Below are 16,371 nucleotides of genomic sequence, written 5' to 3' on the forward strand. Positions count from 1 at the left end.
AGAGGAATTGGTTTTCATAACTATTTTCAAACTTTACTTTTATCTTGCAGATAATGCCATTTTTGGATGAAGCACCACTTAAAACCTGCCTTCGTGTTTGAGCTCAGGACATTTCACAAAATAAGGAGAAACCCGGTATTACAGGGCTGCTTTTAAAATGAGTTTGGATATCTAACACTGCTAGAAGCTGTTTCAACAGTAGCTCAGTTCCCAATTAAACTCATTACTAACACTCTAAAGTACATTTGAAAAACAACATAAATGTACTTTTCTTTCTCTTCGTGAAACTTGAACCTCAGGACAAAACTCAGAAATGAACAAAAGCTGATTCACTGGAACTGTGTCTGAGACTAAAATTTTGACCATGAAACCTACTGTTTATTTCTAAAACTGAATTAAAATTATAACTTGGTGTGTACGCTGTGCAGATTGGATTTCCAGTTTATTTTATGTGCATTTCAAGCTGTACATTTCAGTCACTAGAGGTTAAAATTTTAAAATTAATTTCCAAAGCATGTAAGTCCACATTTAACTCCCCGGTAGAGTTTTCAGTGCACAGAATGCTCTCACATAGCACAGGAAAAATCTAAGCAGCACAAATGCACTGGACAGCTAGATCCCTCTATCGCTAAGTGATTTTTTAAAATTTGACAAATTTGGGCAACAGAATAGCTTTAAAACAAACCCCCTGAAATTTCATATTAGCTAAAAATTAGTTTTCTGCCATGCTTATTTTAAAAAAGTGACAAAAATGTAGTGAAGAGCCAGAGAATTTGTACAATATCCTGGACTAAGGGTGGGTGGGGAACAGATTGCTGACAGATATAACCCTCTCTCTTCCTCCCACTCCCTCTCTGATCAGGACGTTGATTGCCCAGCTTCCACACTACTCATCTGGTCACTGATCACTTCCCACCTCCTGTGGAGGAGTGGGAGGGGGAGTTGTCAGCCAGTTATCTCTAAAACTACTTAGTTCATATGTAGCACATGTCATCCATAGATAAGTATCATTATCCCATTTTACAAATTGTGAAATGGAGATACAGAAACATGAAGTGACTTGCTCCAGGTTACCCAGCTGGTCAGTGGCAGAGCTGGGAATAGCACTCAGCTCTCCTCCCAGTCCACTGCCTCCAAAAGGCAGGTGTTGTAAAAATACTGCAGTCCTCCGACTAACACAGTGGTCCACCCGCAGCTCAGGGGAAGCATCTACGTTACAGTGGTACAGCTGCAGGGTAGACGTGGCCTGGTACAAAACTGATGGGAGGTCAGAAATTAGGCCCATTGCATTTTCTTATCAACACTAATTGGCAAACAAAGATTTCTGAAAGCAACCCTCTGTGGCTCTGGAAAGCACCAGCTAGGAGAATGCTGTGGTCTCAATATGCCAGTATGATGCAAAAGTTTGGCTTGAGTAGTAGAGAAAAGTGCAGCATTATAAGACGCGAGTCCAGGTCCAGAAGATTCCTCTTTAAATACCAATGGAAATAAGCATTGCTGGACTTTTTGATCTATGTAAAAGGCATGGGAAGTTGCAGTCTTGTTGCTATCTTATTTTCCATCAGTCTGCTCTTAAATTATTAATCATAACTGATTTTCACCTCATCAACTGTAAAATAGCCTGCCTGTATGAATACAATAGGTAAAACTTTATTGGGCTTTTATTCTTTAAGATGTCATTTTGATAATACAAAAATTCCACATATACCCCTGTGATTATATCATACATATACATATTTCATACTATGTACACTGTAAAAAAAAGTAATATAAAATAAAGCCCCAAACCACAAACTACAGAGCAGAGCTGTGTTTCAGATGCTCTCTTTTTATTGTTGTTTGGCAAGTGTTCATTCTTTCAACCGCTGGTGAACTTTGGGGAACAGCTTCAGGGCATTATGTGTTGTTACTTCACAGACTGTTTCTACTGATAGTCCTTTCACTGCAGCAATGTACTGACAAGAAATCCTGATCTGCTCTGGTTCATTTCTCTCCTAAAAGAGAATTGCCAACAAGGTTATACTATACAAGAAATCAAGTGAGATCAGCCTGGCTTACCCAGGGCCCATAGGACTGAGTCCCTCCCTTCCATTAATTACTTCAAAAAGAGTCACCACTGGCATTTACAAATCTTAAACCACAACTAGGCTCTATGGTGTTAGCATCTTAGATAAGTTAGATGGAAGAGTCAGTCTGATACTGGGCAGTTTTGGATCTGACACGAGCACAGTTCATTACATTTTAAAGACAATAGCTGGATCAAGCTCAAGAAATGCTACTTCCTTTATTGCTGAGAAAGAATAAATATTCAGCAACAGTTTGAAGTTCCTGAAACTTCTCTGTGGAGGTTATCAGCAGGAAGAAATCTGCACTCTTTGAAGTTCTATATATATATATATATATATCAGCCTAGACCCTGCAAGATGTCTAGTGCCTAACTAAAACCCAGGGGAGTTATTTATTTAAAGTAATAAACACGATACCTAACCAAGGCTTGAGGCAGTCTGACATCAATGATGCGACAATAAAATCCCAGCGGCATTAAGAAATCATTGCACTGGAACTCGGGCAGCCAGAGTTCAGAAACTCCTTTCCACCCTTTTATTGTTGCAGGAAGCAAAACCTCCACCCTCTCCAAAAACCGTATCACACAGATGTCTTTTGAAGCATGGCCAGAACGTCACCTACTTTGGACTATTTAGAGGAGCTAGTTCCAGAGTCCTGGAGCGCTCAGACAGATGCTCTTTCTTTTATAATGAGGGGAGATCCATCTCGAACGCCCCTGCTGACCACAGCTATTGAGTATGGCACAGGGAGAGAGCTAGTCCTCCAAGTAGGACTGTCCCAGGCCATTAATGGCTTTATAGGTCATAACCAACACCTTAAACTCCACCCGGAGACCAACAGCCAGCCAGTGCAGATCCTGGAGTCATATGCTTCTGGTAAGAAGCCCCCCTCAGTACCTAACATCTCAAGTGCCACTGAAGTCAACAAGGACTGATGACACACAAAAGGTTCAAGCATTGGTCAGCACCTTGCAGGCTCTAATCTATTAAAGAGACATTTTCACATTGATTTAAAAAAAAATTTAAAAATTCCAACTAAAATGGGGGGTTGAGTTTGGATGTAAACATTCCTGTGCAGTTCGGTACCCTGAACACTGGCTCTCATGCATTAGCACAAGATGGCAAAACGAGAAACTGACTAGTCTATTTTCCAAGCTAAATGTAGTGCCAGATGTACACAGAGAGCATTAATGATGACACAATCGATTTCTAAAATTTGTAGTGTTAATTACCTCTGGTGGTGGTAACAACAGAAAGAAGGAAACATGTATTTTAATGATCTGATTTCACATGACAGTGCCCCTTTGATCCAGAGGTGCCTGGGCGTGGTGTTTGAGCTCCAGGTTAAACTGTGTATTTGTTAGTGTGTGTCAATGGAGCGACAGCAATGTAAACCCAGTGAGATAGCAAAAATTAATCCTATAGCATGTGCACCAAGAATTATTTTTCTCTCCTGACAACTTCTTTTGGCTTTTCTTGTTTAAATAAGAGAAGGTGGGACCTCTCTTTGCATCTTGCATATGGCTAGTAGTCAGGGCATTAGAGAGCATAAGCCCCTAATGCATTATAGTCTATGAACCCTAAGAGTCAGTCACTTCATTTCTGAAACGCAGGTTGGAAGGGTTTAGGATTTAAACTGGTAAGCTACATACTTTACTTACTGTACCTCTTTCTTTGGGCCAAGAGAGGGTGAGTCGGTCTCCAAGCAAATGTTCTCTAGTGGAATCTGTCTTATTAACTTTGCTCGCTTGTAGACAGGAGAATAAAACAAGAAATGAACACAAGTAAGAGTCCATTCCCATCACACTAATCAATATAGAAAGGAGCACACTATACATTTTGCACACACAATCAATTCATGGGTAACAAGTCTGCCTTATTGGCATTCAATAGGCTGTTTGAGGATAATCCTATACCTCCAGTGAGCTGCAAACACAAAGGTTAAGCAGTGTCCTGGGCCATCAGAGCCTCTACCATACTACAAGGATTGTGAATATTCACCCCCCTCAAATGTCTGTTAATCTTTTCTAAATGCAAGCTGTCTTGAACATTCTATTAAGTACATCCACTCACCGAATGACACGGTACCGTGGTTGGGAAAGACAGTACAATAGCCAGCCGGGTGCTGGGCTGGTAGTGTAGGAGACCCACAGCCAAGAACATCCTGTGAACTCCTGTTCTCATAACCATTAAACTAATGACTTTAGGTAGATGGGGTGGGTTGTGGTTTTCTCTCTCTTTATCTAGGCAATTATAGCATGCTCACTGCCATGGTATCTGAGCCCCTCTCAGTGCTGGTGTGGAAGGTAAAGGGATTCACTCCACCAGAAGTTCAGAGAAAGGACAACGGGGCAGATGGTAGCTTGGATGCAGGAGGGCCCAGTCTCTCAGCACAAGAATTGGTCATTTGGTGTAGGAATCAAAAAGTGATCAGTCTTGTGATTCCTTGGATGCTTGGGCCCAATCATCCGGCTGAGATGCACTGGCGTGACTCAGTCAATTAACACTGCTAGGTGATCAATCAGATTGATCATGCTCACAACCATGATCGATCTGATTGATCACCTACTAGATCCACAAAGGTACCATAGGCACCTAATCCCCTGATGTAGGCATCCATGTCTCAGTTTTATGCTCCACAAAACTCCCACCACACCCTGTGGGCACCTAAACTGTGGGGGAGGTGCGCATCAGACTATCCCATAGTTCAGGGGTTAGAGCACTCTCCTGAGAGGTGGGGCAACCTCTGTTCAAATCCTTTCTCCCCTCTAGCAGAGGAGGGAATTGAACCCAGGTCTGCCACAATCCAAGTGGGTGCTTTAACCACTTGGCTAAAAGTTATATGGTGAGCCTGGGGATGCCCCAGGTTTTGCATGGATCGAGGCAGGCACCTAACTCATTCTCACAAGAAATGACTTAAGTGCTGTAAGCACCTAAGTCACCAGCTGGCACTCCGGTGGCAGGGCATGGTGTAGCAGGCTCTCATGCTTCAATGGCCCTGGCTGACAACCAGTCTGGCTCTGCAGTAGTCTGCTTCTTCTTGCGGCTCAGCCCTCCAGCTGAGTCACCTAGACTCCCACCCCTTCTAGAGTAAACCAATAGTCCCTCAAAACAGGAAAGCACAATGTCTTGTGGCATCTATGCCAGGTCTGGGGGAGAGGTAGGGGAAATCCAGCCTCTCCTCTAGTTTCCAGCCCAGGGACCCTGTTTAGGTGGTTAAGGGATTGTCGTTCAATCCCTCACCACTACCCTGGGTTGCCCCTACCTTTCCCTACTTGTCAACACCTTCCATAGACCTGGGAACACCGCCATGAATTTGTGGCTCTCCACAGCTTCTTCCCAGCTAGCTACTAAGGAGCTTCCTCGAAGTTGCTCCCAGCCTGTGAAATACAGCCCAGCTGCTGCTAAACAGTCCTTCCCATTTCCTTCCTTATGACAGGAGTCCCCCCAGCTCTCCTTCTTGGCGCTGGATTTGTAGCTTAAGCCCACTGCAGGGCCTCAGCCACCTTCTTCTTCAGCTAGTCCCTTTTCCCGTTAGTCCAAGGCTCAGAGGTTCCAGCAGGCCAGCCTTCTCCTGCTGATCTGCTCTCCTTCCTAGCCAGCCCCCAACCGAGCCATGTTCAGGCCTTTTAATTCCTCCCTCCAGGCTTGACACCTATTGCAGGTGTAGCAGGGTAAGGCTGACTGCATTCATAGGCTCCCATTAACCTCTTCAGCTCCAGTGTGTTTGTTACACTCGCTCACAGGCCCTAAGCCACCTGACTCCAGGAGAGAGGGTCCCAGTTGTGGATGGCTAGCAGAGATGGGCACCTAAGTCCAGCCGCAGGGATGCACTTATCCCTGTGAGAGGGGCAGGTCTTAGGACACACCCTAGGTATCCCCATTGGCCAGCTTAGGCAGCTCCCCACCTTGTGTGCTGGCTTTTGTGGATCCCAGTCTAAGGCACCTGTCTCTCCCCAGTCAGTGTACAGGGAGTCTAGGCGCCTAACTCGACTTTGTGATTCGCAGTGTCGTTCCTGTGATTTCCTAGGCACCTAAGAGTTAGGCATTGCAACGCTCAGCCTCACAATGCCTAAGACCCAAGCCTTAGGCCCCATCTATGCCAGAGTAATTCTCTGAAAATCTCCCACCGATGTTAACACTGGTTCAGTTCCATTGGTGTTAGCAACACTGCGTGCCCTAGTGTAGATGGGCCATCAGATACTGAGCAGGGTCATATGATCATGTTAAAAACAGCATTGCTGGGACTGGCAACACTGATAGAGTTCAACTGATCTTGGTAATGAGTGCTACAGACATGGCCTTTGATTGTAAAACTCCTGGCAGCAGGGACTGTCTCCCCCTATGTATTTGTATAGCGCTTATGTAAACCCACACACCTTCTGGGTGTGGTGTTCTGTCCCATCTAGTGGCACTGAGACCACTTAGAGAGAGAGAGATAAAATGAGTCTGCTCTACAGTCTGTTGGCTTTTAGCTCATGAAGTAAATGCTCATGCACTAAGCTCCAGAGGCCCCCAATTCAATCCAGCCCACTGATGACCAGGGTCTGTCGGCATTACACCTAGCACAGCAAAGCCTCTAACTGGTGCTTAGGAGCATTACTGTAACACAAACAATACCACTACCCATTTAGCTCACTGTGATTCTGCCATTGAGCCAGATTTTGATCTCCCTTACACTGGCTGCACACTCATGGACCTTCACTGGTTTCAGTGGACTCACTCCTGATTTACATCCACGTAAGCAAAAGGGGAATCGTCTGTGTCCTTCTTGCAGAATCAGCAGTGCACATTTTCTCTTGCCACCCTCCATCCCTGATCCCATCCGTGCACCACACCACATCGCTCTCCTCCTTATTCTAACCCCTCTTCCAAACACACAGCAGTTAGTTAACCAAACCCAAATGTCAGGGATTTAAAACATCAATGTGTAAAGATTATTAATGCCATTAACCCCGAACACCAGCTCTAGCTCCATCATCATGTCCCAACCATGATTCCCCAGCTAAGTGTTCTACTCTAGCTGTAGCCCCATAATTGCGCCACACGACAATATATTAAAGTTAATTAATCCTCATTTTAAAAAACCCCAATAAGAACTAAAAGGCCACATATGTTCCTCCCCATCCCTTGCTGAGCTATGTGTGATTTAGACTGTAATCTTCCTGGAGCACAGACCTGACATTCTTCATTTGGCTTTAATTCTGCTGTGATATATATAATAGAAAGGGTCTCTTAGGAAGTATGGGTATCACATGGGCCTATTACACACGTTGGGCCAGATTCTCTTTTACACTAAGGCCCATCTACATTGCTCTGGAGGAGTAAATGTGCCCTAAAGTGGGTATAAATGTACAAAGGCAATTTACTGCCAGAGTGGTGTAAAGAGACCTTGGTTGGCATGAGAATTCAGATCATTGTATGCATGTCCCTTATGGTCATTCTTGCCCTCTGCCTCACCCTACCCTTCCAAAATCTGAGCCAATGCAGAACGTCAGTTCTCATGCAATCCAATTAAAACTATGCTGAAGCAGATTCTGTGAACTTTCCAGGGATTTACCTGATCATTCCTTGTGACAGCTGGAGGAAAAGAAAAACAAAAGCCAGCTTGTACTCCTTCCAGGGCAACAGAGGGCTTGCCAGCAAAGTTATGAAGCAGTGCGTTCCGAATACCTGCACCACATAGAAGAAACCCAAAAAACCTAAAGATACTAAAACCAGGCTGCAAGGGTTTAACAGCACCATGGTAAAGATTTGTATCAAACTTTTTTTTTTCTATTTTAATTGTAAGAGAATTTAGTGCCGGCTCTCAGTCCTGAGGTCCTTTATTTATCCGCAGGCAAAATGTGCATCAACCTTGGCTTTGTAGGATCCCTCCCTGAGGAGTGAGAACATAATTAATTCCACCTGTGACCTCTCTGCTAGGCCTGCCAACAAAGGTGTGGACTCTGATTCCCATGTATCCACTGAGCACTGGACCAAGACCACCAAATTCACTTCATATCAGCACCAGGGAGCTGTCAGTGGTAACAATTTTCAGTTGGCATCTGCCAGGGCCAGACAAGAACCTGTAATTAGTGGTGAAAGGCTCCACAGCTGATTACCTACCTCCGCAGCCTTTCTGTCCTCCAACAGCTTATTTCTGTCCTGCTGTCACTAACTGTGTTTGTAATATGCACAGAGATGTAGATAAGTAAATATTTTAAACATATTTTAATTGTATCTTTCTTCACAAAATAGGCCAATTTTCAATCTACAGATCTGCTGGAAACAAATCATAAAGAGAAATAAAGCTATCTGGAAACCGTACTCTTCTTGCTTCTGTTCAAAGGAGTGTGGTGGAAGTTGATGCTGAGACAGAGGTTGCTTTGCTTCACTCACTCCCCAAAAAAGTTACAATAAAAAAAAAGAAACAATTCTATGTTTCATCAGAGGTTTTCCACTCTGCAGAAACTGTCACTCCTTGAGCATAATACATAAACTTGGCAGCTCTAGAGCATCTTCCACTCAGTTTCCAGACTTTAATGAATGGAGTTCTATGACACAAACGTGAGGTAGGCAAACATTATTAGCTCCATTTTACAAACAGATAAACTGAGGTAAAGGACTCAATTTTCTTCCCAGTTATAGAAGTAAATCAATTAAATTACTGCACACTAGCGTATAACTTGTGTAAGAGCAGAAACAGGCCCAGAGAGCAGTTAAGGATTTCTTCTTGCAACAACAATCAGTACTGGTTCTAAGGGTTTGATCAGAATGGATAGTGAGACTTACCTTGCTCCTTAAGAAAAGCAATAGTTTGTCTCCCAGCCGAACGAGAATGAACGTTTCTGTTCATTACAAAAACACACACTTTAGAGAAGCAGAGAAACACTGGTGATTTTTTTTTAATATAAAGTGATTTCTTTTTAGAAAATAAGATCTCTCTCTATTAAGGAGAAAACATTACTGTTCAGGAAAACAAGGGTTACAACTGGCACTGCTGGCAAAGTGAAGAGATATGGTTCTATTCTGAAAAAGCAACTACAGAAAAATGGCACCTTCTTCCTCACCAGGTCTGCTCCTTGTGTGTATTTAGAGTCAGATCTGCTGAATTTAGTGACAAAAGTAAGGTGTTACTCTTGTTTGCCATGCGGAGCCAACACAGCTAAGGGAGAGCGGGCTGGATTCCTTTCCTCCTACTGCAACATCATCAGAATTGTTTACTTAGTACCAATGAGTTTCACCGACATAAACTGAATGAAGACAATGACACTGCACAGTCACCGAGGGCATCGTGTGATCTGCAGAACTTTTATTACTGGGGATGATGCAACGAAGAAAAGAACCCAGCTTGGTTTTCAAGTCAGGGATTGAACCTGAGGGCTGGCAATTAGGAAAAAACCCCAACATCTTTTTCCCTGGTAAATGGAACACATTTGTTCTGGAAATCACCGGGAGAAAACAAACACAGCACCCTGCCACGCCAAAGTTACTTTCATTGAAACAAAGAAAGAATTACAAACTAAGAGATTTTATTCTCCATCCCCACTTTTTAAAGTTCCTAACGTTTTGGGGCAAAATGAGGTGAGGGGTACAGGTGGTTTTAAATTCTCCTTTGCACTGCCCTACTGCTGGTGCTGCTCTGTCCAGGCCATTATCCCTAAGCTGAAAAGCTATAAGGGGCAAAAAACAGTAGATTAGGATAAGCATGGCACTGAGGCAAGTCTATGAACTTCTCTCCCCACTCCTTTCTCCAGCCATGCCCCCTTTTATCTGCTAAGTCAGCTGCAAGGGGGTCAAGTTGGCATGCTGAATCCATGTTGATAGTTAGGAGAGTTACACATATAGGGAGAAGAGAATAAAGTATTACGGTCTTTGTCTTCCCGTTTCCTGATGCTGAACTCGATAGCAACAAATTAAATATAAAATCTCAGTTTAGTTTTATAAATACTCTTATTTCCCCTCTAAATGTTCACTTACCAAGTACAGTGGAAAACCACCTAGCTAGTGGAACAGAGAGTTTTGGTAGAAATGCTGATTTCGTTTATGCCAGTGTAACTCCTGGAGTTATACCTGCATAACAGAGATCAGAATCTGAGCCACAGAAGTTATTCCAATACAAGCTCTGGTTAAGGGGGTGAGTTTTCCGATGTAAATGACCAGGGGCGGCTCTAGGAATTTGGCCGCCCCAAGCACGGCAGCATGCAGCAGGGGGCGCACTGCCGGTCGCTGGTCCCGCGGCTCCGGGGGACCTCTTGCAGACGTGTCTGCAGAGGGTACGCTGGTCCCGCGACTCCAGTGGAGCATCCGCAGTCATGCCTGCGGGAGGTCCACCCGAGCCGCGGGACCACCAAACCCTCCGTAGTCATGCCTGCAGGAGGTCCACCCGATCCGCGGGACCAGCAGACCCTCCGCACTCATGCCTGCGGGAGGTCCGCTGGTCCCGTGGCTCCGGTGGACCTCCCGCAGGCATGCCTGCGGAAGGTCCGCCGGAGCCGCCTGCCGCCCTGCCGGCAAAATGCCGCCCCAAGCACGCACTTGGCGCGCTGGGGTCTGGAGCCGGCCCTGTAAATGACATACATAGAGGGAGGAAACCTACATTTGAACAACAAGGAGTTTACATAAGAGGGTCTCTTTCTGCTGTGCTGGGTGCATGTGCCTAATCCTGAAGTCTGTGGCAAATCTCTCTCTGGTTGAAATCTTGGCCCTAATGAATTGCGGGGGAGTTTTGCCCTTCATTTCAAGGGGCCAGAATGTCGTCCTCTGACTTCATTTGTGCAGAAGTGGGACATAAAACGATGCCTTGAAATAATACAAGTCTAACCCCCATTAAGTTTTATTTGGGGAGCATAGCTCAGTTCTTATCCAAAAGATGAAACGTGTACAGATGGAAAATACACCCCCTTTCAACAACAATTCTTTCAGAAGAAATGCCAGCAAGTCTCCTACAATTTTAATGATGACTCAGTTAGAGAGGAACATTTATCAACCCTAATCTCCTGATACAGGCTCTGGCTTCCCAGATGTAAGCCGCTTTTTATTATTGTTATTTTTCTTTTTAAAACTTAAACCATTGAATATTTGGATTATTTTTAATCAAAACATTATTGATATGCTTTACCACCCCTCCTGCACTCCAGGAGCTGTGACTTAGGAAACAGGTGCTGAGCTTAGTTAAGATTTGACATATGAGGAAGACTTGGAGGGGTTCTGACTCACACTGGCAGGTCTAGTTGTTTAGCTATATCCAGCTGTAACGCAAAGACCTTTTGCTGCTCCTCACGTTGCTGGGATGTGGACACAAACCATGGAGTGAAGTCTAGACCGATCTGCAATGAGAATCAGTTAGGGGATGATACAGTTTGTGAAATCTTAAGTAAAATTCAAAATGCATGGAGGATTAATGCTTTCAGTCCATTAAACTTCAAATGCTGTAGGCCAGTGATTCTCAAACTTTTGTACTGGTGACCCCCTCACATAGCAAGCCTCTGAATGTGACCCCCTCCCCTTATAAACTAAAAACACTTTTAAATATATTTAACATCATTATAAATGCTGGATGCAAAGCAGTGTCTGGGGTAGGGGCTGACAGCTCACGACCTCCCATGTAATAACCTTGCGATCCCCTGAGGGGTCCCAACCCCCAGTTTAAGAACCCCTGCTGTAGGTTACTATGCCTGAGACAAGCCACTATAACTGAGACAAGATTAGAAGGCACTATAATCTCTATATAAGGTACTGTACCTGGGGGTACAGTAGTACATGGATCCAGAATAAGCTATATCATATATATAAGATAACATAAAAATGCTTTGCTAGGAAAAAAATCTATAGCAGCTCATCTAGTCTCCCTACTGCTGTCCTAGCTGCAGGATTCTAGCATATCTATGTGGCTCGTCTCCAACAGTTATTCATAAAATGATCATCTAGGGTCTGATTCTAGTCTCACGCCAAGAGAGGAGTTGGGTGTTTTTTGTTTTGTTTTTTTGAATTTCAGCAAATATGATTTGTCTATAAAAAGAAACTTAACCCCAATAAACCACAGATTGCAATATATTGCACAGGCCTACCAGAGCAATGGCTGAGCCAAGAAAATCCCGATACTAATGAAATCAAATAAAAGCACTCTACCTCTCCAATAGCCACCAGCTTATCTTTGTGCTTCTCAAAGAATGGAAGGGCAGGTTCCAAGTCCTGTAACAAAGCATGTGAGCTGTAGCTGGTTTGTTAAAAAGAGAGTAAAAAAGGTAAAAGAGGTCCTGGCATGTTAATGAAATTGCAAAACCAGGCATTAGTATACCATGGGGAGGACAGCAGTATAAGGCGGGTATTAAAATTATATACTGAATTGTCTAACAGCTACTGAATGTTTTAAGTACCCATTCTTTAAATACGACTACAATTAGAAATGAAAAGAAAGCCCAATCATTCTGCTGGGCTGCCCAGAGTCAGCCGCACTACTGTGGAGAGTACAGCCTTGGGATGGGGCTTGGCCAGAATGGCCAGAAGATGTGTTGATTCAGCATATCTTCAAGGCAGCCTCAGATGGCAGGGCTCCTGTGGAGTCCTGGGGGAAGTGTAAAGCTGCCCTCCACTGATGGAATCCCCAACAGGGACAGCAGTGGGAATAGCATGGGTCCTCCCCTGAGGATGAATGCCCCAGTATGTAACCTCTCCTGCTGCAATTTGCATCCCATGGGCCAGCAGAGATTAGTCAAGGCCACAGTTTGCAAAGCAGCTATATAAATAAAAGGCATCATTGTTATCACATAGAGCTTGTCTACATGGAATTTAGTGCGTGTAATCTCGTGTGAATTTACCAGGGTGGATAAAAATCAATGATTTTTTTTTAAAAATCAGATTTTTTTATGTTTTTTTCCCTCAAAAAGCATATCTAAAGATAGTTCTAATTAAGATACATTATAGCTCAAAGATCTTTTATCATGGAATAGGGATTAGACATTCTAATTCTATAGTATGAGACAATATATTCATGTAATGTTTAAGAAAAGTTTTGTAAATGAGTTCCAATAGTTCATGGATTAGGGACCCAATCTTATGAGGTTCCACAGGCTTCTGTATAGATTATTTAGGTTAATCTTTCTATCTACCCAATGGGACTCAGTGCTCAGTCTAGAAGATACCATCAGAGATGCTTAGTTTTGCAGTTCTCAAACTGGGGATTTGTGTCTCCAGAGATAACATGCTTGTTAACATCAAAAATGTTTTAAAATAAATATATAAAGGTGAGAAATAATAGACCTCAACTCTATTGTCCCTCTGCAAATTTGTGTACACAGAGTCAATCCCTTACCTCTCTAAAAGTGCAAAGTTTCAAAAAGTTCAATGACTAGAAGATTGTTGGGGGTGGAATAGATCTGGACAAGGAGAAGAAGTCTGGAGATAAATGTGAGAAGTGAGGGACATATGCTTGTTTTGTTAAAATATTATATGTTTGTTGTTGAAGAAAAAAAATTCCAGAATACTTAACTTTGTTTTAGTTAAATAAAACAATTTAAATGTCTGTCTGGTGATGTTCTCCTCCTAATAGAGCATGGCAAGAAAATCCTCCAAATATTAATGATTAACCTGTTGAACTGGAGATATTTATGAAGTCATTGGGAGGTGAACTATCTGCTTCAATTACCTTTGGTAAATGAAAGAACCAAACAATCATTCATTTTCTGTATCAGGAGGTAGCCATATTAGTCTGTATCCACAAAAACAACAAGGAGTCCAGTGGCACCTTAAAGACTAACAGATTTATTTGGGCATAAGCTTTCGTGGGTAAAAAAACCCCACTTCTTCAGATGTGATTTAGAAGTGAGGTATTTTACCCACGAAAGCTTAAGCCCAAATAAATCTGTTAGTCTTTAAGGTGCCACCGGACTCCTTGTTGTTCATTTTCTGATATAGCTGTGAAACTAATCTGAAAAGTTTTCAAAATAAATCACTGCTTAAAAATGTATAGTGTGTACCTTCTAAAAATGAAACCTACATCGATCTCTGAGTTATGAAGAATATGTGCTAAGGTTATAACAACCAACAAGTATGCACTTTTATGTAGAAAACCATGATTAAACCGAATATTCCTGACTAGTGATTTAAATCAAATCCACCCTGGATGCCCCACAGAAACTTCCCACGTGGACACACTGCGCACTACAGCACCTTTGTGACAGACATGGCTAAGACTGCACTGCACAGGGGAACTATGACCATCATGATCACACACCACCCTCTGGAGGCCATGGAAGGAACTGCCTTAATGTCTATTGACAAGGTGCTGCACTGATGGCTTATGCATAAGGCTAAGCTTTTGTCACAGTTATTTTTAGTAAAAGTCACAGGCAGGTCACAGGCTTCTGTGGATTTTTGTTTATTGCCCATGACCTGTCCCTGACTTTTACTAAAAATAACTGACAAAATGGGGACAAAGGAGGGTCCAGCACCCACCGCTGCTTGGGTTCCAGGGTTCTCCCCGCTGCCTGGTGCCTTGGAGCTGTAGGGGGGCCTGCCACCAGCAACAGCTGAGAGCTGTGGGGCCCCTTACAACTGACAGCTCCAGCCCTGCTGCCCCAGCGCTGAAGTGGAAAATATCACGAAGGTCTCTGGAAGTCATGGATCCAGAGACTTCTGTGACCTCCATGACAAAATCTTAGCTGCACTAAGTTATTCACCAAGGAAGGAAAATAGGATAAAAATCAAGGCAGGACACATTTATTTTATGAAGTCTCCTTAAATAGCTTATCATCTGCTTCAAGTCCTGCACCTAACGTTTCCAAGATCTCACCATATTTGCTCATTTTCTTACTTGTTGCTTCATCTTCAAAAAGGCAAAATACAAAAAATTGTAATAACTTTGTGGCCAGCCATGACTTCATAGCTGTCACTATGTTGCACAGCAAGGGCACTCCAAACTTCACAGGGAAGGAACTCCAACCTTCCTGCTCTGAAAGGACAGATCCTTACTACTTAAAGGAGAGTTCCCTCCAGCTGTTAACTAAGTAGGGCCTTTGATGCACAGATGAGCAGATCCAACAGAGAGCAGCATTAGACATACACACTAGCCAGTTTTTTCCCCCAATAAATTGGTGATAATTACATTATCTTTATTAAAGTTGGGCACAGAAGAGAAGTGTCCATATTCACCCATGTGACAGCTGTAGACAAAGCTGCTACCGTGGCAGATTTCTGCTCTAGAGACTTGAAGAGCTACGTAAGTGGAGTTACAAATAATACCCACATGAAGAAATTCATTTGATTTAGCAAAATAAAGGCATGGGAAGCTAGGCAAGTCACCTGAACAGTAACACTGCGATGTCCATCTGCACTGCCCTGAATCGGATGAATCCCAAAACATGCCATGACAGACTCTGGATACCTTTAGGAGGGGGAAAACACATCAATGGGATTAAAACATCTAGCTCAGCAGTGACAGTAACATCATCCAGTGGCTGTTTGATCACTTGTGGGGAATAAGTTAGCGGTTACAGCCAAGTTTCTAGCAGAGAGGTGTCCTCGCTCAGGGAACACACGTCACAATCAGCATTGAGTTGTCATTCTTAGCAGAAACACCAAGGACTGAACAGATCGGGAAGACTGAAATACCCTTTCACCACTAGAGATGGTCTCTCAAAGGCCTGTCTGCACATATTTTTGTACTGGTATAACTATGTGAGTTAGGAGTGTGATTAGTTAGTGATACCATGATGCCAGACAATCCCTACTGTGGACATAGTTACACTGATATAAAAGTGCCTTATACCAGTAGCGCTTATTCCCCTTCATGTATGAGAACAGCTGTAGTGGTATAAAGCTACTTCATACCCACACAAATACATCCACCCTTGTGGGGCTGCACCACTTTGACTATAACAGTATAATCAGAATGGTACAACTTGTGTGTGTAGACAAGGTGGGGCTGAGGCACTTTGGTGAGGCAGCATAAAGGCATCTACAATGCCACCCCCATGCTTTGCCCATTCTTAGGGGAAACAGATGTCTCCAGGGCTGCTCCTTTGCACACTCTCACAAATATGCAGGTGATCAATAATGTTTAACAATGAATATTTGATCTCTTGATATTTCCATGTTTTACATTTTGCTTTTTTTTAAAAACAAAGAAAAATACAATCTCACCCTTTGCCTACAATTGCCTGTAAAGTCAACATCTCTCTCTCTCCCCCACACACATGCGCACACACTATTTTTATAAAGCAAAATATACTCTTTGTTAGCCTGTTCCAGTTCTCCAGCTCTCTGCTGTGGTAAGTCAAAAACAACCCTCAGGCTCATTTGTATGCAGTAGCCCTGTTTAAAG

The 16,371-nt window shown here is 43.2% G+C and overlaps 1 protein-coding gene across 5 annotated transcripts in view; it reads right to left on the reverse strand.

Annotated features, from left to right (window-relative positions):
• Positions 1-119: 119 nt before the first annotated feature.
• LOC123366570 (putative deoxyribonuclease tatdn3-A) overlaps positions 120-16,371 on the reverse strand; it is a 30,145-nt gene continuing 13,893 nt past the window's right edge. The window contains exons 4-10 of one of the 5 annotated variants that reach the window (XM_045010163.1): positions 15,351-15,432; positions 12,180-12,242; positions 11,268-11,377; positions 8,841-8,896; positions 7,627-7,739; positions 3,733-3,813; positions 132-1,994 (exon numbers count right to left, since the gene is read on the reverse strand). In XM_045010163.1, the coding sequence (XP_044866098.1) occupies positions 1,851-1,994; positions 3,733-3,813; positions 7,627-7,739; positions 8,841-8,896; positions 11,268-11,377; positions 12,180-12,242; positions 15,351-15,432 (649 nt within the window). In that variant the 3' untranslated portion in view covers positions 132-1,850. Of the gene's footprint in view, positions 1,995-3,718; positions 3,814-7,626; positions 7,740-8,840; positions 8,897-11,267; positions 11,378-12,179; positions 12,243-15,350; positions 15,433-16,371 lie in introns of all 5 variants that reach the window. The other 4 variants (XM_045010162.1, XM_045010165.1, XM_045010164.1 and 1 more) reach the window with 4 other exon arrangements.

Source organism: Mauremys mutica, chromosome 3 (genome assembly GCF_020497125.1).
Source record: "Mauremys mutica isolate MM-2020 ecotype Southern chromosome 3, ASM2049712v1, whole genome shotgun sequence".
NCBI lineage: Eukaryota > Metazoa > Chordata > Testudines > Geoemydidae > Mauremys > Mauremys mutica.